The 22,121-nt window shown below is 34.0% G+C and overlaps 5 protein-coding genes across 8 annotated transcripts in view; 4 read left to right on the top strand and 1 right to left on the bottom strand.

Moving 5' to 3' along the window:
* The first annotated feature begins 409 nt into the window (after nucleotides 1–409).
* On the top strand, nucleotides 410–8,466 carry LOC128175052 (uncharacterized). 2 transcript variants are annotated; one of them, XM_052840440.1, is made up of 12 exons: nucleotides 410–536; nucleotides 890–1,232; nucleotides 1,905–2,023; nucleotides 3,038–3,280; nucleotides 3,578–3,789; nucleotides 5,042–5,470; nucleotides 5,726–5,923; nucleotides 6,459–6,560; nucleotides 6,810–6,953; nucleotides 7,314–7,475; nucleotides 7,701–7,844; nucleotides 8,252–8,466. In XM_052840440.1, the coding sequence occupies exons 2-12, from the start codon at nucleotides 916–918 to the stop codon at nucleotides 8,312–8,314; spliced, it is 2,133 nt and encodes a 710-aa protein (XP_052696400.1). In that variant the 5' UTR covers nucleotides 410–536; nucleotides 890–915; the 3' UTR covers nucleotides 8,315–8,466. The 2 variants fall into 2 exon arrangements, with proteins under 2 accessions (XP_052696400.1, XP_052696401.1); XM_052840441.1 differs by lacking the exons at nucleotides 410–536; nucleotides 6,459–6,560 and having other exon boundaries at nucleotides 752–1,232.
* A 290-nt stretch (nucleotides 8,467–8,756) lies between these two features.
* LOC128176909 (uncharacterized) lies at nucleotides 8,757–10,649 on the bottom strand. Its single transcript, XM_052843432.1, has 8 exons — nucleotides 10,620–10,649; nucleotides 10,327–10,401; nucleotides 10,120–10,191; nucleotides 9,969–10,010; nucleotides 9,785–9,868; nucleotides 9,605–9,676; nucleotides 9,088–9,174; nucleotides 8,757–8,964 (listed from the first exon to the last, which is right to left on the bottom strand). The coding sequence occupies exons 1-8, from the start codon at nucleotides 10,647–10,649 to the stop codon at nucleotides 8,881–8,883; spliced, it is 546 nt and encodes a 181-aa protein (XP_052699392.1). The 3' UTR covers nucleotides 8,757–8,880.
* Nucleotides 10,650–10,829: 180 nt separating this feature from the next.
* LOC128178939 (protein IWS1 homolog A-like) lies at nucleotides 10,830–14,421 on the top strand. Of its 2 annotated transcripts, none has more exons than XM_052846372.1 (4): nucleotides 10,830–11,005; nucleotides 12,405–12,544; nucleotides 12,643–12,754; nucleotides 12,996–14,421. In XM_052846372.1, the coding sequence occupies exons 1-4, from the start codon at nucleotides 10,862–10,864 to the stop codon at nucleotides 13,683–13,685; spliced, it is 1,086 nt and encodes a 361-aa protein (XP_052702332.1). In that variant the 5' UTR covers nucleotides 10,830–10,861; the 3' UTR covers nucleotides 13,686–14,421. The 2 variants fall into 2 exon arrangements, with proteins under 2 accessions (XP_052702332.1, XP_052702333.1); XM_052846373.1 differs by having other exon boundaries at nucleotides 10,853–10,986.
* Nucleotides 14,422–17,505: 3,084 nt separating this feature from the next.
* Nucleotides 17,506–20,717, top strand: LOC128177381 (uncharacterized). 2 transcript variants are annotated; one of them, XM_052844073.1, is made up of 3 exons: nucleotides 17,506–17,733; nucleotides 18,675–18,877; nucleotides 19,013–20,717. In XM_052844073.1, exons 1-3 carry the CDS (start codon nucleotides 17,727–17,729, stop codon nucleotides 19,313–19,315), a joined length of 513 nt encoding a protein of 170 aa, XP_052700033.1. In that variant the 5' UTR covers nucleotides 17,506–17,726; the 3' UTR covers nucleotides 19,316–20,717. The 2 variants fall into 2 exon arrangements, with proteins under 2 accessions (XP_052700033.1, XP_052700034.1); XM_052844074.1 differs by having other exon boundaries at nucleotides 17,571–17,733; nucleotides 18,666–18,877; nucleotides 19,013–20,686.
* Nucleotides 20,718–22,022: 1,305 nt separating this feature from the next.
* The window catches only part of LOC128176658 (solute carrier family 23 member 1-like), a 32,333-nt gene continuing 32,234 nt past the window's right edge, over nucleotides 22,023–22,121 (top strand). The window contains exon 1 of the mRNA XM_052843145.1: nucleotides 22,023–22,075. Coding sequence (XP_052699105.1) covers nucleotides 22,038–22,075 — 38 coding nt within the window. The 5' untranslated portion in view covers nucleotides 22,023–22,037. The remainder of the gene's footprint in view (nucleotides 22,076–22,121) is intronic.

Raw genomic sequence — 22,121 nt, 5'->3', positions numbered from 1 at the left:
ATAGCAAATACACTTATCGATAAATGTATAGACAACCTAATATATATTGACTTCATTTCAATCACCGAGTTGGTCCTAGTCGTAGAAATTCAATAAACCAGGTCTATATATGTAGTACTTATGGGGATGTCAATGAATTCGTGCTAGCTCTGTGGAAAGTGTTAAACCCTTAACAGTTAGAATATGAAATATATATATATATATATATATATATATATATATATATATATATATATATATATATATATATATATATATATATATATATATATATATATATATATCGATTTCTGACTATCTTTTTCAATTGTTTATTAAAATGTCCATTTAAACAACTGTTCTATTTTCCTGTCGACGGATTTTCTTTCTTTTTTTAACTACAAGTCTTATTAAAGAATTTAATGATTAATGTAAGACCGTATGCCTTTTAACAAGGAAATGTCGACATTCAAACATTTTCCTTGTATATATACCTACAGACCGAACTTTTTGGTGAATCGCTTACAGCAATGTGAAATAAAGCAAGAATACTGCTGGTAAGATATTTTACATGATTTCATAATTAATTAACTCATTAATATGTATAATTTTGGATAAACCCCACGTCAGAGATCCGTTACTTTCATTAGGCCTTGTGCGCGTCTTTAAATTATTCATGTATACATAAGACTTGGACACTTAGAAATGCGTTTTGGCTAGTTAACCGATATTCGTTTTTTAGTTAAGGTATATCTACTACCAAAAGGACTGTTGACGTCAAAATGTAAATAGGTTGTACGCATTCATTCACTTTTTAAAAAAGAAAAAATAAATCGCTAACACCTCTCGGATTAAGCCTGATTATTACAACACACGGGTCGATAACTTTCTGTGTACATATTTTATGCAGTATCCCTAGATTGAAAAGGGGGAAACATGGCGAAATTGCGAGAAGGGAAACTGTACAAACTTCTCCAGGAATCGGACGACGCGGATGAAGTTTTCAAAGCCTGTTACGACTACGCCTACAGCGGAAAGGACCTAAACGCACGGGACGAGGAGACAGGAGAGGGCTTCATGCACCTCCTGGCAGACGAGATCCGCCACTTTACCAGTGCCCGGGGGGTTGGGATCATATACTTGATGGCGTGTAAAGGAGTGGATCTAGACATTGCCGATATTAACGGAGACACTTTTCTTCACAAGATTTGCAGGAAACCCCACACACATCGGGTACTGGTCTCTGTAATCAGGTAAGAGTACAGGTTCTAATCTTTGTGTACTATTTTAATCCTCTGTATGTGTGTAGCTTAGGTCAAGGCGTTTACAGAAAATGGCGGGCGATTTATTGACCCCCCCCCCCGTCCTTCAAGTATTGATTACTACTTTATGAAACTATATGTTATTTTCAATAGATCTCAACCATTTCACAAAATGAAGCATCTTTTTTTCGAGTTTTATATTATATTATTAGTCGAGCATTATTTTGGGGATTATGTAAATCAGGTATACAAATTAATGCACTTTCCAAATCTTGAACAGTTATGAAGACTCACAGTCAATAAAAAAACCAATTCATTATGTCCACCTTGATAATACATGATAACGTTTTCTTTGTTATTCAATGATTTATAAGGGATTTTTCTTGACATTTCGTAAATCGTTGTTGCGTAAGGGAAACTGTTTTTATTCTACTGTTCAGCAAAACGATCGAAAACCCTGCTTATGAAATCTAACACTGTATGAAAAATGTCTTTTTGAGTAATCTAAATTGTGTGTTGTTTCGCAATCTGCTCAGTTTTTAAAAATATATTTTTTGTGCCGCTGACAAACCCATTTTCTGAAACCTATTTTTTCCCATAAAAATAATTCAACAGTAAGAGCAAAGCAATAAGTCAATGACATTTTTCTTGTCTCTCTGACAGGAGCGGGGCGGATCCATTGATTCGGAACAAGAAGAATCAGACCCCCGCCGATGTGTTACTGGAGGAGAAACCTGAGGGGTGGGAGGAGACCCTGCACTACTACAACACCTTCAAACCAGGTACGACGACGAAAGGGGTAGCGGGATCGGGCGCGGGGAGGAGGGGGTATAATTGTTGAATACAAATGATTTCTGACCCCCCCCCCCCCCCCGGCACTTAAAAAACAAAAAACCCTGACATTTTTTAAATAGATAAAATAGTTGTCCTCAGTGAACACCCCAAATACTTAGTCACCATATGCATGTATCATTGAACGATTGTGAATTTCTGCATGATTAAACTTCCCAAAATTTTAATTTTTTTTCAATGAAATTTGTTTTTCGTTCACACAAATGTACAAATGATTATTTGTAAGAATGAAGAAAATCACCTTGAATTTTTCTTCGGTCAGACTGCAGTAGGTCAATTTATCCGACATAAAATCGATAGGGGTTTGTTTACGCAGGGTAAATCAAACCAGCACAGTTATAATTATTTCATCCACTAAATATTTATTGTTGGTCTTTCTAGATAGCAAGTGTTTTACGGATATCAGAAATCAATGTTGGCCAATTATACTGCAAATATTTAGTCATTTGTAGCAGACCGCACACACAGATATCTCATTTGGCATGTAAAAATGCAAACAATTACATGTACAGTGGTAATGAAGTTAGTTTCTTATTCACTAGTATAAAATATGGTATTAAAGTTGATTGAAAAATTAAAAAATAGTATTGAAAAACCCCACCTTACCATCACCAACACTACCCAATATGTTTGGCGTCGTTAATTACTGGTATTTTCCCGTCCAATGTGCTCGTCTTTTAAATGAGTGGAAGGGGATGTCTACCCTCTCCCGCCAGCTTCTTGAAACAATTTTTCATTTTTTGCTGAAATGTATGTGAATATAATATATAAAATGTATAAAATGAGTATCTATCTTTATTTCGAGATGCCTCTTTTTCTTTGATTTCAGAGAAATTTTTGAAAAGATATAATTTTTTTTTTATTTAACTATTTTTTTGTTTTGGTTATTTTTTTTATATAAATCATTCATAAATCTTTTTTGAAGAAATAATCTCTCTTGGTAGGCTTATACCGGGCTTTGCAGGAGGACCACCCCGACAGAGAGCTGATCCGGCGCCTCCTGAAGTTCTGGTGCCGAGTGACCGTGGTCAAGAACTGCCGCACGGTCCACCTCAAGGCCCGCCTCCTGGAGACGGCCTATGGGCGTGCCCTGGTGGAACTGATTGAGGAGTACGAGAACACGAACGAGTTCATCCCCGCCCTGCTGGAATGCGAGGCCAAGCTGATCAGGCAATGGATCAAGGACCGTATGTATCAGGTCCATACCACAAATCGGGGGATGGGGGGGGGGAGTGGTGTTAACATTTTAACAACACCCCCTCTCGAATAAAAATCAAATTATAAAAAAACTATATAATTATTTCATGTACATGTATTGAGATCGATTTAATACCTCGTGTAGCTTTTAACTGTGTATATTAGATGTACCCAGTATTTACTATTTAGTACGTTGTTCGAATCTCGTTGGTGGTATCGAGTGTATGAAAATATTGCAAAAAGCAGCCTCTTTTAAATATGTGTTTAAATTTGTTTTTATTTTGCAGAAATAATTGTAAATATCAATGTGAACACCAAGGACTACAGTTACCAGTTCGCCGCCCCTAAGACGCCCGTGGCGCCGCGCCCCCTGTTGGTGGCTGTGTGGGAGACACGTTGCCTGGAGACGGTAGACATAATGATGGAGCTGGGAGCAGACACAAGTGTGCTGTTCTCATCAGAGCCCGACAAAGAAAAACCCAAACCTCTCTTTTTTCATGTAAGATCTACATCTAAAGATTTTCCTGTTCTTCTTTGCATATCTAAAATCCTGATTTTATGACAGCTTAATTTTTTCTCTCCTGATTTTTAGCGTCGTAAATTTTACCAACCTACATACAGAAGCTTTAGTTTCAAACACCGTATTCTGTTATATATATATATTACTTACTTAATTTCAATGAAAATACGTGAACAAACATGTGTCTTTCTGAGTTTTGTATAAGACAAAATTTAAAAAAATATATTATTGTTCATCTGTCCAGCTCCTCTTTGGACTGTGAGTTCAGCAATTAAAATACAATAAACAAAAATGTTATATAAACTCATAAATATCTAGATCTTCCACCGCATCTTTTTCATCTACTAACCCCCCCCCCCCTCCAAAAAAAACAAAAAACAAAAACAAAAAACAAAACCCGGTAACTTCAAACAAAAATATGTTCATGTATACTGTTTGAACATGCAATTAATTATGCTAATTATGCACCATGCAGGTAATTTTGGTATTCATTATAAAAACCTTAGATTTTTCATGAACGATTTTCTTGGTTTTAAACTGTGATGACCAGAAATGTAGGAGCACCCCCCCCCCCCCCCCAAAAAAAAATAAAAAAAATAAATAAAAATTAATAAAAAGAACAACACAAAAAAAAATATTAAAAAAATATTAAATTATATTAAATATTAAAATATTCCCTAAAATGATGTAGCCTTTTGAACTTATCTTTGTCATTGTGTCTCGTCAGCATTATGCATTGTGGTTAAAGTTTAATGTTTCATATTATCATTGTCAAAATATTTTTGATATTTAGACTTAATCAATTCACCCCTATGTAAAACACAAGAAATTTACATACACTGTATTCCTTTACTCGATAAGGAAAATAAAAACCTGCCAATTAATAAAATATTAATATTCTGTAAAACACATTATTTACTTACAAAGATACGCAGTGACTGCGCACAATTTCCAGTTAGGGTTTTATATCATGAACAGATGACATTGCATTTTATTTTGGGTTTGATTTTTTACACAAACATAAAACAAAACTTGTTTCTTTCATCAACTATTGTACAGTGTAACCTGTATAAACCACACTAACTCAATCCGGTACATTGCACTCTTTGCAAATAAAGACATGTATCGAATCTATCAATTTCATCCTCCCAATGCCATTTGTTCTTTATTAACAGATGTCTGCTTAAATTACACTTTTTAAAAAAATCTGCCTTGTTTAATGCCATCTTAGGTATTAGGGGGTCCCTTTAAACCAACAGATGAAATCGCCTTCCGGATATTACGTGGTTCCAACCTTAGCGTCAGGGATGGCAATGGAAGAACGATACTGTTTGAAGCCATTTCACAAAATTCGTCGGAAGTGATGATGAATTTTCTTCTAACTCAAGGAATGCGTATAGGTTTACGCGATAAGCATGGATTAACAGCGTATGATTTTGCCAAAAAAGAGAAAAAAGACAACTACTGTAAAATGTTGGATAACCACGTGATCAGTCTAGTTCGGGATTGTGACATGTCGCGCATAGAAGACTTGATTCTTCTTGGTTACGATAGACTTATGAAAGCCAAAGATAAAGACGGGGTGTCAGCCCTGGGTATTGCAAGAGGTAGCGATTCTACTCAACTCAAAAACACTCTGGACAAATTTTATGACGTCCAGGTAAGATTCGATAAGATGAAGATATACAGCATCTTCAATACAAAACTTTCAGTACAATTGCATAAGCATAGTTATCTTTCGATACTTATTTTTTGTACGTACATAACTACATGTACACGTAGATTGGTATGCAGAATATGAGAGAAAGACAGGCAGACGGGTGACCGAAGAGAGAGAGAGAGAGAGAGAAAGGAGGAAAGAAAGAGAGATCGATCTCAAAGTCTGATTTATAATGCTGGTGCTTCTATTTTGTAGGAACATATTTCTAAGCTATTCCAAACTGCACAAGAACGCGATCTACAGCAACTGAAGAAGCTCTTGGGGAGGAAGTATTACTGTGCTCAGGACATTTGTGGGCGGAACGTTCTACATCTGGCCGTCCTCCAAAGATCCAAGTCAATGGTGGGATACCTAGCGTCATATTACCCACAGCTCCTCAATACACAGGACAATGTAAGAAGTATTGGCGACTAATAATACAATTATTGCTTTTACTGAATAGTATATAGACTAAATAATAAATATATTACAAAGTTGAAAGATTGAAATGATAAAAAAAAATCGCATCTGATACCGGCATTCAGTGATTGTGCTCAATTGATTTGCAGTGTATAGCTTTTGACATGCGAGCAGCGTAATCCAAGAGTTTCAGAAATTTTTACTAGCTATTATAACAATACTAAGTATATCATTCACAACAACGTTGATTAAAACAATTCCAACTTGGCATTGAAATGAGACAGTCGACAAAAATTACAAAGCAGTACTTTATAAACCATAGGGGACTTTGTTTGATATTGAATATAACTATTCCATGGTCGAGCTGCTAAAGAGTATGACGTCAATGAAATGAATTTTCAGGGACGCCATGTCTAACTGTATCCTGTTTGTCTTTGATTTTTAGCATATCAACATTTTTTTCCGATTTCAATCGTCGGAAAGAAGACGCATGATTTCTAAATAAAATGTTTTTCGTGGGTTTTTATAGTTAGGACGAACGCCGTTACACTATGCAGAAATCTTTCTTGAGGGCGATGACGTCATAAATCACATGATCGATAAGGGAGCATCCCCAGAGGAGAAGGATGTGGTGAGGTTTTCCTCAGTTTAGTGCTGCTATCATTCGTAACTTCTGTTAATGGATTAATTAGCTTGGCTCAGTCTGTAAAATTTAGATTGAATACCCTGGTGTACATAAAATCAAAATTTCACTAAAATGGCGATGGCCTTGTTAAATCTTTTCTTACCTACTACATATTACTTGAATACATACAGCAATTAGTAATTTCTGATATTTTTTGCATGGCGTAAACTTTCTTCTTACATCGTATCATTTTAGCAAGAGCGCACGAGCGTGGACTATCGTTGTGATGTCTGCGGGCAGAGGGCGTTCCTGGCCTTAAAGAAGGAGATACAGGAGTTCCGTCGGGACGTGTTCCTAGCCCAGACGGACTTTGATCGCGAGTTTATGGAGGCACTTAAGGTATTAGGCAATAAAGCGTCGCCTGGTGGTTACAGCGTTAATGCTTTGTCTCATAAAGGTTGCGAGTTCGATCCTTGTTTGCGAATACTATTAATCCAAAAATCCAAATCCTTCTGTAAATGGAGGTAGCAAACAAAAATATTTTAGCCATGCGATAGGAATCAAGAATGTTTTGGTCATTTGGATGAGATTCAAAGTCCCAGGCCCCGTATGGTCGGCATCGGCACAATAAAGAATCCGCAATACTCAAGTCTACTACGAAACAAGTAACGTAAAATGCTAATTAAGGCTCTGTTGAAGTTTTTTTTTATAAATGATCGTTGTGGTAAAATTCTTCTTTTTTCTCTTCTTTGAAAATAGAACAACGATATCCTACAAATAAAGGAGCTGGTAAAGGGAGTGCTAAAATACGGGAACCTGAACCGTTATAGTCACGTGCTCTTTGACTGTGTGGACAAAGGTCAAGAAGAAATCGCAGTGTTCTTGATTGAGCAAGGCATGGATACAACCATATACAAACAGGTACATTTCAAAAAGCGATATCGTAACACGATTTCGAATTATTTGATCGACAATTCGCGATGAATGATTGTGACGAATATCCGAGAAGCGGATTATAAAAAAGCATAAATTGCTCAAACCCAGGTTATACGAGCATAACTTGGGTATAGACACGAGTTCATTTCTTAAAAAAGTGGCCATTTCTGTATTAAAATTAGATGAATAAAATTTTATTACCGTTTACAGTATCAAGCCTGCATAGACAATGACCCCGACTGTGCAGTCGGGGAGTGCAGTCATACCGTGACGTCATTCAAAGAGCGGGTTCTCAATAAGGGAAGAAACAGAGTCCTGAAGGCTATCACAGACAAAAGTAGCAAAGCGGAGCAGGTGCGTGGGGATAACAACTAATTAAAAACTCTAGATCTTTTATAGTTTTGTTTTTAATTTTGATGGATTTAAATACACTGAAACTCCTGGGCACAATATGTGTCAGTTTGTCATTAAAATTGTTTATGGCATCCTTGCCAATCGGTGCTTCTATGCCCCTAACACTAGTATGAGGAACGTACCTCGGCATTGTAAAGAGATAATAGTTCAAAGAAGATAATTGTTATTCCACTAGACATCAATACTCTGTACATATATCGTAGTCTTTAAAACCAAATGACAGATTGTGATGTCCAAGCCCATAAGCAAAGCCTCTACCGTGAGTTTTATAAAGATTTTAATGTTTGCACGACAGGATATAAAGAGATGAACAGTATAAGACTAACCTATTTATTGTTTAATGACAGGTCACAAAGCAGAGAGACGTCGCTCCTGGGGTCCAGTCGTTTAACGTGTTTGGTTTGTTGTGATGGGCGGGTTTACACGGACAACGGAAACTGTTAGTTACACCGTCTTGAATGATTTCACGGAATTAAAATTGTAATATATTGTATTAAAACTCAACTTGTTTTGTTGACTAGTAAATGTGATTTAAAGGAAGAGTTTTTTTTTTATTTGTTTTGTATCATAACATACACATTGTGGCTGGCTTCTTAATAGCCGGGTGCACCTTTTGATCTTCTTTTTAGTTTAATCTGCCGGTTATTGAGTCAATCTGGATGACATAGTTACATTTTTTGGTTAAATTATCATTTTTTAAAACAGGGCAGCAGCATATTCTGAGGTCACTGTAACCAGCTGTATTAATGTGTTATAATGCCTGTAGCAATGCAGTAGTCGTGTACGTAAATGTTTATTTAAACAGGTTGCATGAAATTTCAATCTTCTTTATAGAAAATAAAACGTTACACGTTTTCAAACAAAGGTATGAATTTATTGTCCGAAAGACTTGAGCAATTTTATATACAATTAATGTAATTTTTTTTACTGCTATTAAAACAATGTTCAATATAACGGTTAAACTGATAGTCCAATTCTAGTTTTTCTCTGCTGAGCCACTGCACCAGCTAAACAGTTTCAGCAATCGTTTCTTCCACGATTTTCTTTTCTTTTGTGGTTCCTGTATATTAAAGAGAAAAAATTGTTTAAATTCATTTTATCTGCGTAACATTGCATGCATATCATAATGAAAAACCGTGGTTTTAACACGTTAATTAAGTACACAGTGTATATACATGTATACCTTGCTGTCCTCCTTGGTTTCGCTCCCATCATTTTGGGAATCTCTGAACAAGTCTTCACAGCCATCATTATATTCGTGCAGGTTGTCCTTTATAGTAAAAGAACCAAACAGATTTTACATTGAGACAAGTCATGATGTTTTGGTTTTTCATATTTTTATTTGATGACATCATATAAATACAAATTTGGTGCCTGGTGTATAGAAGGGTAAGAGTTGAAATTGACACTCCGATAAAACCATTGTCAACCGACTCGAAGCGGAGGTTGACAATGGTTTTCGAGGCACTATTTTATTATACTGAATGTCTTAACTAAAAAAAAACTTTAATGCTTTTTGTAATTATGTAAATGACATGAATTTTATGGCGAACCGTACGCGCATAGTTTATGCGCATGTAACTATTCGTTGTGTTACCCGTTGCCATGCAAGTGTGTTGCTAACGCTAAGGGTAATAGAACGGATTATCAAATGCGTCTACACCAATCAGATTTCAGTATTCAACGCTCCATCATGTTACCTTCTCATCGTCTGCGTTCAGTCTGTAAAAGGACGCCACGCGGTCATCGGCAGAATGTCCCGAGCTTCTTTTCTGTAAGAGATGAAAAAAAATGTTATGGTATGTTGTAACAATGACTCGGTCTCACTATTATCCGTTTCAAGAAAATCTTAATATCATATAAGAATGAAAAATACAAACCTTGGAAGGCTTGATGATCCTTAACTTGATCCTCTCTAGATCGTCTTCGGCTTCGTGTTTTAGGCCAACAAGTGGTCCCAAATCCTGCAAAATCAAACAAACATTATTAACCAACAATTTTAAATAAATAATTTTCAAAACTACACAGATTGATATTGGAATATTGCATCCTCAAAAGTTTTACCGATTCAGGAGTTCTCTCCCAACGTTGTCTTTCCAGGATTTTCTGAAGAAGAAAGAATGCGGAATAAATATTATTTATTTTATTCAAATGTATTTAATTTGATTAGTTTAAATTAGAATTATTTACGAGAAATAAAATACTTTGTAATAACCTTCATATTTAGGCCCCTTTGCTGGCATAAATTGTCCATAAGCAGTATCTGTGTCCTAGTTCTTGCCATCATCTAAAACGATTAAAGCAAGGAAGTTAGGCAGATGCCTACAGTGGCTTTCTTTAAACCGAAGCCAATCAATTAAATATCTTCTTGCAAAGAATTAAAGAAAAAGATGACCATGAAAATACAGGTGAGTAGACTCACGATTCTGTGGTATCTCTCTGCCCGTTCGCCAATGTCAGAGAGGGGTAACTCTCGAAGCATTTCAGGCGTGGGGGACTGTATCAGCAAAAAAAAAAAAAATAAAATAAATTTTTAGCTATAATGTCATTATATGGGTGTGTATAATATAGATAGAAGTATAGTAATACAAATTTTTACGAGAAAGTTAGGTGTCTTATGAAACACCAAAGAAACGATTATGCGAGTTTGATATGAAGAATAAAATGGTAAACCAAACAATGAAAATTATAAAATACTATGTGCACTAATCTTACAGTACTCTCTGAAATACATTTCAACTTCATCAACCTTTAATTAAGTATCAGAATATATTTGAATGAAAACTACAATAAAGCAACCATACATATTGCCCAAAAACATTCTAAATAAACAAAATTAAAAAAAACAACAAACATTCTTGGAAATAAACAATCAAACCACAGAATGTGTTAATCCGGAATATTACGTTTTGCGCGTCAGTATCTCTAAAATTCGTTAGAAGTGGTTTGTTTCCGCAATGTCTTCAGACGAAGAATTTTTCAGTTCTCTCAAGAAAAAGAGGAAAATAAGTGAAAGGAGTTGCAGTGATGTTGTAAGCAGCGAAGAGGACACCTCTTGTGATCATCAGACACCAGAAACATCGTGTACAAAACGTTCTGCGGTAACTGGAAAAATATACACAGTTAAATGCAGCAGATATGTATATGCACAAATGTACAGCAGTCTGGTTTAAACACAATTTTAACCTATAACCGCTCTATATAGTGTAAACCTTACTGTTACAGAATATTTCTAATTATACTTACTGCAACATTTTTGCACAAACATAGAAACTGTAGGCAGGCACTGGTCTTCACTTGTTAGGCTTAAACTGTTAAAAATGAATTTGGACAAAATTCTAAATATAAACTTCATTTTATTTTCTGTATGATGTAGGCCCTATAATACATGTTTGCTTTCATCACACTAAAATAATCTCACAGGGTATTTTTTCATGTATCATTTTTTTCATAGGTATTTTCACATGTAGTATAAATATGTTATTATGATATGCAGTCATAACATGATTGAAATGGAAACCATTTGTCAGCACTGACTGATAAAGTTTGGTAGTTCTGACTAGTTCATGCATGCAAAGATTTTGAAAAATAACACTTTTCAGGCAAAACAGGGCTCTAAGAAAAATGCATCTTTTGATTTTGCAGAACTAGATATAATTCAAAATGATTTATATTAAGACATGTTTCACATGGTAACCTTTTTCCCATCATGCAACAGATGGCTAATATTATTCTGCAACCATATATTCAAACAGTAAAATGTTTTCTTTGGTGATTCAGATGCAGATGTGAAGGTAGCATTGCACAAGAATGCATAACCTGCATTAGTCTTCTTAACCTTAAAAGTTTTAAATTGTGATCTCTATTTTTGGCTAAGAACTTGACAGCTGACTGTGTCATTTTTTATGATCATTGAAAATACTTCACTAGTAAAAGCATTGTACATGTAAAAAGTAAAATTTGATAAAAATCATAACCATGCCCCCTTTAAAAATTTGATATTTTAATACATGTAGTACCTACAGTATGTAATTTTCCAAGCTCTTGAAGTTTTTATTTTGTTTTATTCACTACATTAGATACAATATGGACATTCAGTATATCACTATTCATGATGGTACAAAATATTCCTTTATCAAAATTAACTCTGTATTAGAAGTCTAAACCATAATGTACTGAATACTGATCAATACCTGGGTAGGCATGAATAATTATATGGTGTGATTTCTTTACAGCTCTGAAAAAAAAACTTCTCCCTAGTTGAAAAATAAGGGAATAAATCCATTGTTTTGAGTGCATGATAAATACTCTAAACATGTATTCTAAAAAGGCATTTTATAATATTTAAAGAATAGATAGTACTGTAAAGTAGGACTAATTACATGTAAGTTAGAAACCCATATTCAAAAAGGTAGATATAGTCTCCAAAAAACATTTTCAATTTATTTTTAAAATTTTGATGATAATTAAACATGGATTGTTTATGTTTTTCAACTGTAGCATTCAAGAAGTTCAGAGAGAATAAGAAACAAAAAAAAGTTTGCCATGCCTAAAAAGGATGACATCTGGAAAGACATTCCTTCGACAGAGAAGATAAAATCAATAACTCCACCGAAAAGTGTCAACGACTTCACCAAAGTGTAACTCAATATATTTATTGATAAATGCTCCTCGTTTTTTTTCCTGTAAATGAGACATTAGGAAGTGATATTTAAATGGGAAACATTAATTATTTCAGAACAAATAGGTATAATGCTGATCGATATGAGATATTTGAAGATGGTTATTATGACAGTGATGACATTGATGAATTCATTAATGATGAAGACGAGAGTGATGAAGAATCAGATGTATGTATTGTATATGTCGGTTTTCATAAATTATTGAAATAAATGTGTCATTACCATTGCAAGTTAATCTTTGATATGTTATTGATAATTCATTTTTAATTATACTTGAGATATTTTTTTTATTAAATTAATTGAGATTTATTGCAATAAATATTTTCCTATCAAATCCTATCAACTGGATGTTCTAATTGCATAGGCACAATAATGATACACATGCGTGATAATTTTTTTTTTTTTATAGGAAACACCACACCCAAGTCGAATTAAAGGATACAGAAGAAGATTACTTCCAAAGAACAGTGACTCTGATTCCGAAGAAAGTGATTCTTGTCAGCCATTACAGAATGATTCAGCTGATGAAGGAAGTTTAGGTAAAGGAAGTTCAAAGGTGACTGAAGACAATGGTTCAAGGTCAAATTCACCATTGTCTGGCTTGAAATTGAAGAAGACCAAGTATAAAAGCAATGTGATAGAATCTAGTGATTCTGACACAGAAGTGGAAGAAAATGACAATGACAACAAATCTCCCCAGAATGAGAGCTGTCACAACTTGGGTGCCACTGCAAATTCTAACAACAGTCCATCCAGTTCAATTGCATCAGTAGAGCAGCAATCAAATTCAGATGTTAAAGCAGTTGAGCACACAGACTCAGGAGCAGAAGTGGTTATTACTGAGAGTGATGAGGAACTTTCTGTTTATTGTGCTTCTGTAGAGAAAGTTCAAGGCAGCATTGTTGTTTCCAGTGAATCAAGTGAAAGTGAAAGTAGTTCAGGGTGTGAAAGTGAGGCTGAGAGTGGCGGCTCAGGGAGTGAAACAGAGGAGGAACTTCAAAAGCATGATAGAGCTTACAGACAAAGGCAGCAAAAACAGAAAAAATTCGAGGAATTTAAACAATTAAGAAAAAACAGACAGTTGTCATCGTCAAAATAGAATATATGCATGTACCAGCAGCCAGAGAGATATTTGTAATGTATAATTATGTATTTTTTTGTTAGTATCAACATTGATCAAATCATCAGATATAAAAAAAATTCAAGTTCTCAAATTGTGTTCAAATACATGCATAATGGCAATATTAACCATGTTTATATTTCACTGTATTTGTTTTCTATTAATTGGTATTCATACATGAAGCAGTAGTGAGTGTACATGTATTCAAGCACACTATGTTTTTGTTTATATTTGTTCAAACTTGCCTGTCTTATGACAAGTGCATGTTTTTTAATGAATTTGTTGATATATGTTTATACAAGTTTATTTATAAAACGAATTTAGATATGTATTGATAATACATGTACTAGTATTGGGAGGATTTGCACCCCAGCACCACACTAAGTAGACAGGCATAGCCTTTATCCATCCATAGACAACAAAATGTAATTGAAAAAGGCTGTTGCTAAAGAGAAACTTGACCCTCTTGAGGTTATGCTATTTCCTATAACGTTTAAAGAAGTATAACACACTTAATATACGGTTTCGCCAGTACAATATACTAGCGCTTATGCATTTATCAGACATTTTCAATATTATACAATATTAAGTTATGCAAAGAAATGCAACATATATAACCATTCAGTCAGTTATCTTACACGACATCATTAAAATATCTTCAGGTGTTGTTAGGGATGTATAGGAAATTGTTTGCAATAAAATGTTGGATATTTGACTCTTGAGCCACTTTGATTAAACTTATGGTCTACAGGTATTGTACATGTATTACATGGTTACGTTGTATTAATTTTGTTTTAACGTGGTCTTCGTGCTGAAAATGAGACACATGTTTCAATTTGTGACTTTTCTAATACAACCTTGTATATAGCCCCTGATATTGCAAAGACATCCTATTAAAGTGTATTATACGTGGGCTAGTGGTGACGCGTAGGTCTTCTTAATTTTGAGGTTGCTTCATCAGTTTCACCATGCAAGCAATAAATATATTTTTTCTTTTTACTTCGAGCGTGATAAGAATAGAGAATTTAAATTACATGAATCTATAAATCTGCTGTTTTCTTTCAAATTCCATTGTTTAATTCTGAGTATGAGCATTCTAAATATAACAGATCTCTTCAATAACACTATACTCAGTTAACACTTAAATTCATTGAAATTTGCTGGAAGTTTTACATGTATCCCAGTTAAGAATATTTACTGACTAATTACCCAAAGTTCTATTTATTCGTATCTCGATGCAGGTTTCCTGAATTTATAACAAATCAGTGGTCACAGACATCATTATAAAATCAGTACTCAGGTTTTGAAATGTGAGTGAAGGCGAAATAATGGGAAAAGGCGCTATACCTCTTTTTATCTCAATGCAAGTTTTTAGGCTTAGTGATAATATTTGAAAAAGTCACGAACATGGATGGATTTTGATTATTCTCTTCCTATAAATTTTTCGGGATTCTTTGTTTTAAATGATTATTATATATCACAGAACTTTGTAAACATTGAATTTAAAATTATCATTTTTAGCTCACCGAGACGAAACCGGGAGAGCTTATGCTATACCCTCGGCGTCGGCGTCCGCATCTAAATTGTAACTTGTCCTATCTTCACCGGGTGTTGCTAAAACGCGGAACGGAAAGCGGGACGGACCGGAAAATAGCACTATAACAAGCAGGCATTAGAACCATTTTAACAAGAGCTTGGACTTCGGGTAGTTGTGTCAATCGGCAGTGTGACGTAGGCCTGTCTATTTCATTGCTGGCCACTCGGTAATGGCTATTTGAAATCAACTAGATTTGTCTGGCTTTTGAGCGAAGGCTACGCAATCGGTGTATATTTCGCTTGAAACCAGCGTCATTTTAACTTGTTTTGACGCAAGAAATAGATATTTACATCCTACTGAGAGTCCAAGGCCTTGTTAAAATGGTTCTAACTTGCATAGTTGATCTAACTCTAATATATTTGTAAATGAATGGCAGGGGTAGATGCAGAGCCTGATCTCCATTATCGAGGACGCTAAAAATATAGCTTGGTTATTACTGGTTCTAACTTCACCAAACTTGCATGGATGGTGTGTCTTATGATACTGATGCACCTAACAGGCTTGAATGCTGAATCTGAGCCATAGGTTTCGGATGCTGAATGAGGGAAAGTTTTTTGAAACAGGTCACATGTTTTATAGATAAAAGCTTGCATAATTGATTTAACTGTAATATTCATGAATTAAAGAGGTAGCTTCAGATGCAGATCTCCTTTATTAAGGATGCTAAAAAAATCTCCTACCTCACTCAAACCTGCTCGATAGATGTGTTTGTTGTTGATTCCTATGATATAGTATTGCATGATATGAAACACTTATGTTTTATATGATTCAATATAATAATATACATTATATTGTAAAAAGTTATATGATATGATATTGTATATTGTTATATTCAGTAGTATATTCTCGGTATATTACTCTATATAGACGTAATGTAATTGTTACGGTCGGCGGAATATCACGAGTGACCGTTTGATGCTGAGGATATTTTCAACGGCGTAGCGTGACCCAGATATATGTGTAGGCAAAAATTGAAGCCAAAGGCTTCACTGACGCGCTAAGCGAGGAAGGGGGTAGGTGCGGGAGGGGGTACCCCCCTCCCGCAGGTGGGGTTCAGGGGGGCCTCCCCCTAGAAATTATTTTAAAAAGGGCGCAAAAATACCAATTTTTAAGAGTAAAAAATTGTTAGTTTCAACAAATTAGTTATGAGTGTTTTTATGGAACATTATGTAAATTTAAAATAGTTTATATCCTATTCTCAGTCACTACATTCATTTCGAAATAAAAGCAAACCAAACGTATATGTTTCGTTATTGAAATATACACCGTATCATTAACCATGCATGTTTTTGTAAACAAAACCAACAACCGTACTATTTCTATATCAACTTCTTTATAAGTCATAACTGATACGCCACATGTACATATATTACAAGGAGTAATAAGTTTTTAGTGATAAAAAAACTTCTGTGTATGGGGTTGTAATCTTGATAGATTCGGAGGGCCCAGCACTCTGGGTAACTGGTTGACTCTGAGTTTCATTCACCAAGGATTTAGTTTTTGGATAAAAAAAATCGTTCATTTTTTGCATTTTCCCTCGAGTTTAAAGAAAAATTAAATTGGAAGTATAATTCTAATGCTTATTATAGAACCAACCCTGTGCAAGTATGACAATTACTGCTTTCGATTTGTTTTATGATTTTTTAACTAATCACTGTTAATGTCAACTTTGTTTTAAATTTAGAATTGTACACAAATTTTAAATTTTGCTTTAAAAAATTATGTGTAGGCAATTGTCTTTTTGCCTTATAGTACGCTACGCCACTGATTTTGGAGATGAACTTTGCACAAATTAAATCGTGAATTCTTTGTTGAGCTGAGAAAATCACGGCGATCTGTTTTTATAACTTTCTTAAATTTTGGTTTGTTTCTTCATATAACAAAACAAATGTTGACTTTTTCGGGCAACATTGATATATTAGCCCCTTCGGGACGAAAATATTACAATATAATATCATATGTTACAATATGTACAATATTTTGTGATATGATATAGTATCATAAAATTCTTTGTTATATTATATGTGGATGTATGCTAGGCCTGTCCACTTCTCAAAAGAGATAAATACATATGATACAAAGAACGCCAAAAGTATACAAATGCCAAATAATAAAACGGCAATCATTGAAAAAAAATTGTTGTACTCGATGCTATTAAAAGTGGTATACTTACCAACTTTATCAAATTTTAAGATAATTTTTTACCTTTTATTTAAAATATTCATTAATATTCATTTAGTTTCGGGGTCAACTTTTCCGGAACATTAGTTAGATTTGGTTTTGTAAAGTCTGCTACTTTCTACTTTCGATTTTAGATTACTCATCGAAACAACAACAAACCATCAACCAAATGAAACGTGTTATAAAGTAAATGTTGCAATAGATGGATCGTTTTAAAAGTCACTAGTGTATTCTTTGAGTGGATGACAGGTAAGAAATGTGTATATCATTCACTAATATTGAAAAAGATATTCCTCCCGAAGTTCACAAGTTACTTAAATTACCAAGTTATTTTCATTATCAGATTATACATAACAGCTGCATAACGATAACGTGGGTTATCTTTTTGTGTTTTGTTCATACACACCTACACTGTACATATCATGATAGAATTATCGAAATATGTAGTATATAATTGCCGTAATGCATTGTTACAACACTCCTTTGGGACTAACAGCAGTTACAAATAATTTGAAGCATTTGTTTCAAATAGTTTGTCATTGTTCAAGATTAAAGTGTTCAATATCGCACAAGTGTCACTTGAAACAGATGTTTCAAAAATATAATTTAATACATTGTTTCAGGGTCGATTACAGTTTTATAACTTTGAAGTTTGTGACTTCCAGTACACAACTATACTATACATGTAATAATCAATGCTTAACGTTATATTAAATAGGGCCATAAACAATTCAATACAAATGCAACAGATACAATATTAGTATACAATACAATTTCATGAACATAAGAGTCAATAAGGAATACTTCAGTTCAATATTTTTTGTTAATTTTATTTAAGACAACTAACAAGTCAAGAAATAAAAGCAATATTGTCTTTAATTTGAGAAAAGCTAACAAAAGTGAATCAATGTAAAACTAAATAAGGATAGATTGATGAATGAAAATTACTTGAATTAATTGGCATCTCAACTAAAGTTTATTTGATTCGGATAATAGTAAATGTATTATATTAAGACAAGTACTCAGTTCCAAGTATTAGATTTAATATGTAACAGTATCATCTGACATTTTTTTTCTGACATCTGATAAAGATGATATCTTCTTCAAAGTTTTTATGAATTCAAGAATGACATGAAGTGATGATATCATTTTGTAATTAACTGAATATTAATTGCTTTCAGAATAATTAGAATTTCTAAGCATGAACATCTTCCAAGCTGTTATTCGACCTTTCCAAACACAGACGTCTCAGACGGGCGTGACCAATCAGCAAACAGCAGGGGCATCCGACAGAGAGGAGGACGGGTTCCTGGTGGTAGCTGAAACAGAGAGTGAAAGAACCACCGTGTACGCCAGTGATTTCACTGGAGATACCCCACCAGATTATAACCAGGTACTATGAGAAAGACAGAGACAGACAGACAGTAGAAAGAGAGAGAAAGAGAGAAAGAGTAGAGAGAGAGATTTATTTTCCTTTTATTAGAAACATATGAAATAAATAATAATAAATTTTTATTTTAAATTGTAGGTTGGACACCCAAAGTATCCTCTGCCTACCTACATGGACTATATGGAGAGGAGTGCCAGCCAAACTTTCCAGCAAGAATCTACTATGAGCTATAATACAATACCCCTATCTAGCCACACCGAGATCAGTGGAGTACCTTTTGACGTTGCTCCAGAGTTACAAGTTATCTTTGACATGCACCAATCAGTCTCAAATGGTTATTCTTCCATCCAAAGCAGTGATATTGATGCCTGTAGATTTACTTACGATTTTTCACTGGAAGAGAAAGTGCTACGTGATGCCCAGTCTATAGAAATGAGATAGACATGACACTTTCTGAAGTGACAGTAGTGTGAAACTGTATTCTAAATATCATGCAGGTGAAATTCATTTATCAACCTATTTGATCGTTAGTTTCATGCAGTGTTACACAAAAGTGTAATGTTAACCCATGAAACTTTTTTCACATCTGGGATTATGTGCAAGTTTTGTTTATTTTTGGTTATTTATTCATATTGGCAATGGCATATCACATATATCAGGTATTAGTACTACATGTATATTAGTCTATTTATTTATATTTATCATTATGTACATGTAACTCCAAATATGTCTGTAAATTAAAGTATTTCATTATTATACAAATATTGACTGAGGTTGAGGGCAACATTAAATATATTAGCCCCCGAGGGACGAAATATTGCCCGACAAGAAGCGGAGGGCAATATTTTTGTCACAAGGGAGCTAATATAATCAATGTTGCCCAAAAACACAGTCAACATTTGTTTTGTAATATGAAGAAACAGACCAAAATTTAAGAAAGAAATTGAAAACAGATCGCCGTAATTTTTTCAGCTCAACATAGAATTCATGAATTCAATTTTGTGCAAAGTTCATTTCCATAATATCCTCAGCATCAAACGGTCAGTGGTGATATTCCACCGCCAGTAAGAATTAAGTTACAGATGTTCTACCTGATTTTACTTCAAAGTAACTTGCAAATCCTTATTTCCGTTATGATAGCAAACCGTCGCATTGTGCTTTCGTGGTTTACTTGCCTTGACTGATTGCTTATAATGACGTCACCTTGTTTTGGAGTCGCGAAGAGTTATTTACGTTACCGTTTACGAATCAACAAATCAGAAGCGATTACTTGAAATAGAGGGAATATTCTCTAGATATTATTCCTAGCCGGTCAATATTTAAAAAAATATTGACCAGTCAATATTTTTTGGAGAAGGTTATATCACATTTATTGACTATTCGTCTGTAAGATTTATATAGTGAGAATATACTACTGAATATAACAATTATAATTATTATTATATCTGCTCTAACATGGTTATGGAATATTGCCCACTTCTACATGTATTTGATATGTTAACTACAACCCATTCCGTGTGATTTGATTTAATATAACTATGTATTTTATGCTATTGTGACATACATGAAGTGACATTTCAGCAATATTTGTTCCAAACAACATGGAATAGTTTCATATTTCAAGAACTTTTGCATTGTTTAATGAAAATATATGTAGATATATTTCATATGTTGGAAATACATTTTTATACCCAGAACATGATTCATGCGTATTACTGGTATGTACATGCACTTGGATATCTGCCCTCCTTCTGTTTGAAAAGATGTTGCAAGAAATAAAATTTTTAATTTTTTAGTCATCAGAATCTCAACTTTGGATACCAAAGTTATGACATTTGAGCAATCAGAATAAGATAGGTAAATACTTTGCCACAAGTCTGTGACTCTGTACTTCATTCAGTAAGAAAAGAAAGGCACACACTCACTCTGATGTAGATTTTGATCTCGATTTCAAATAAATAAATAAATTGATTGATTATATAGGTGTAGTATTTTATTACATGTATCTGTTATAGTATTTTCTTTGCTACACAGAAATCATCTAGTTTTACTTTAGGATTTTAATTTAGCAAGGAGAAAACATTTTCTAAAGGCTTTGTAAACATGTGTTTTAAGACCACTTCTCCCCCATTCACATGTACACACATGTTCTCTGTTTTATTAAAGATGACAGTAAGTATTTAAATCTATAGTAAGATAATTTCCTGAACTTCAATGATAAATTAAAATCTTTTCTATTTCCTGTACTTTAATGATAACTTTGCTAATACTATGTTATGGGAACTAGCCATCCATAAAAAGAAATATTTCAACATCGTGTACCTATGACAATAACTTAGCCTTAATTACATATTTTGAAAAATTATGTGTACGTACATATTAAGAAAATGTGTATTGGGGAGGAGAGGGGGGTAATCCTGACTTGCTTTCTTTTTTTATAAGCTCATCTGAGTTGTAAGCCTTGGTGGGCTTTCTGACCCCCTCTGAATTTTAATACCCCCCCCCCCCCCCAAACGCACACATCAAATGTATTATATGTATGTCATGGAGAGTAGCGAATAAGATGCCCCTATGGTACACTAACACTATTTGAGTATGCTATATAAGTATGTTTTTTTTTCTTGAACACATAGATGGATATTATTGGTGTGAATATAGCACTATTGTTAAAAACATGATTGACGATATACCCGGTATTTTGAATGAATATTATATACCGGGTACATACAATTTGATAAAGTTCGATAAAAGTGTGAAAGAGTGCATGCTCATGGGATCGACACGACACCCGAAAGGGGAATATAGTTCTGAACTAGTTTTACTTACCTTTATTGATATGTTTAAAAAGCTAGGATTATTTTCTGAAATAAAAGCAGGACTCTTATTATCAAAACATCGACTTTGAGTTACCACCTGCAAATATATCATACTTCATTCGTTAAATATAATCTTTAATGATACTCGAGGAAATCGCGAGGTTTTTTTTCAAAATTATTTTTTATTTTTATATACATAATATATCTCCATTTGTAAAAAAAAAACCCAGGTTTTAAAATAAACGTGGGAGGATTCGATCGAATAAATCGGACGTATATGAATGGGTAATCATGGTAATGCGCCTATGTTGCAAAACGTGTAGTTTTGCCTCATTTACCTCAGAAATATGAGCCTTTATACAGATGAAATTCAAATCTTTGCATGGTAAGCTCTTAACTTTTTTCCTATTTGGAGTGCTTGGTTCCATTTA

The sequence above is a fragment of the Crassostrea angulata genome, chromosome 3 (genome assembly GCF_025612915.1).
Source record: "Crassostrea angulata isolate pt1a10 chromosome 3, ASM2561291v2, whole genome shotgun sequence".
NCBI classification, from domain to species: Eukaryota; Metazoa; Mollusca; class Bivalvia; order Ostreida; family Ostreidae; genus Magallana; species Magallana angulata.
The sequence above is the reverse complement of the archived record's forward strand: the minus strand, read 5'-3'. Positions and strand labels throughout refer to the sequence as shown.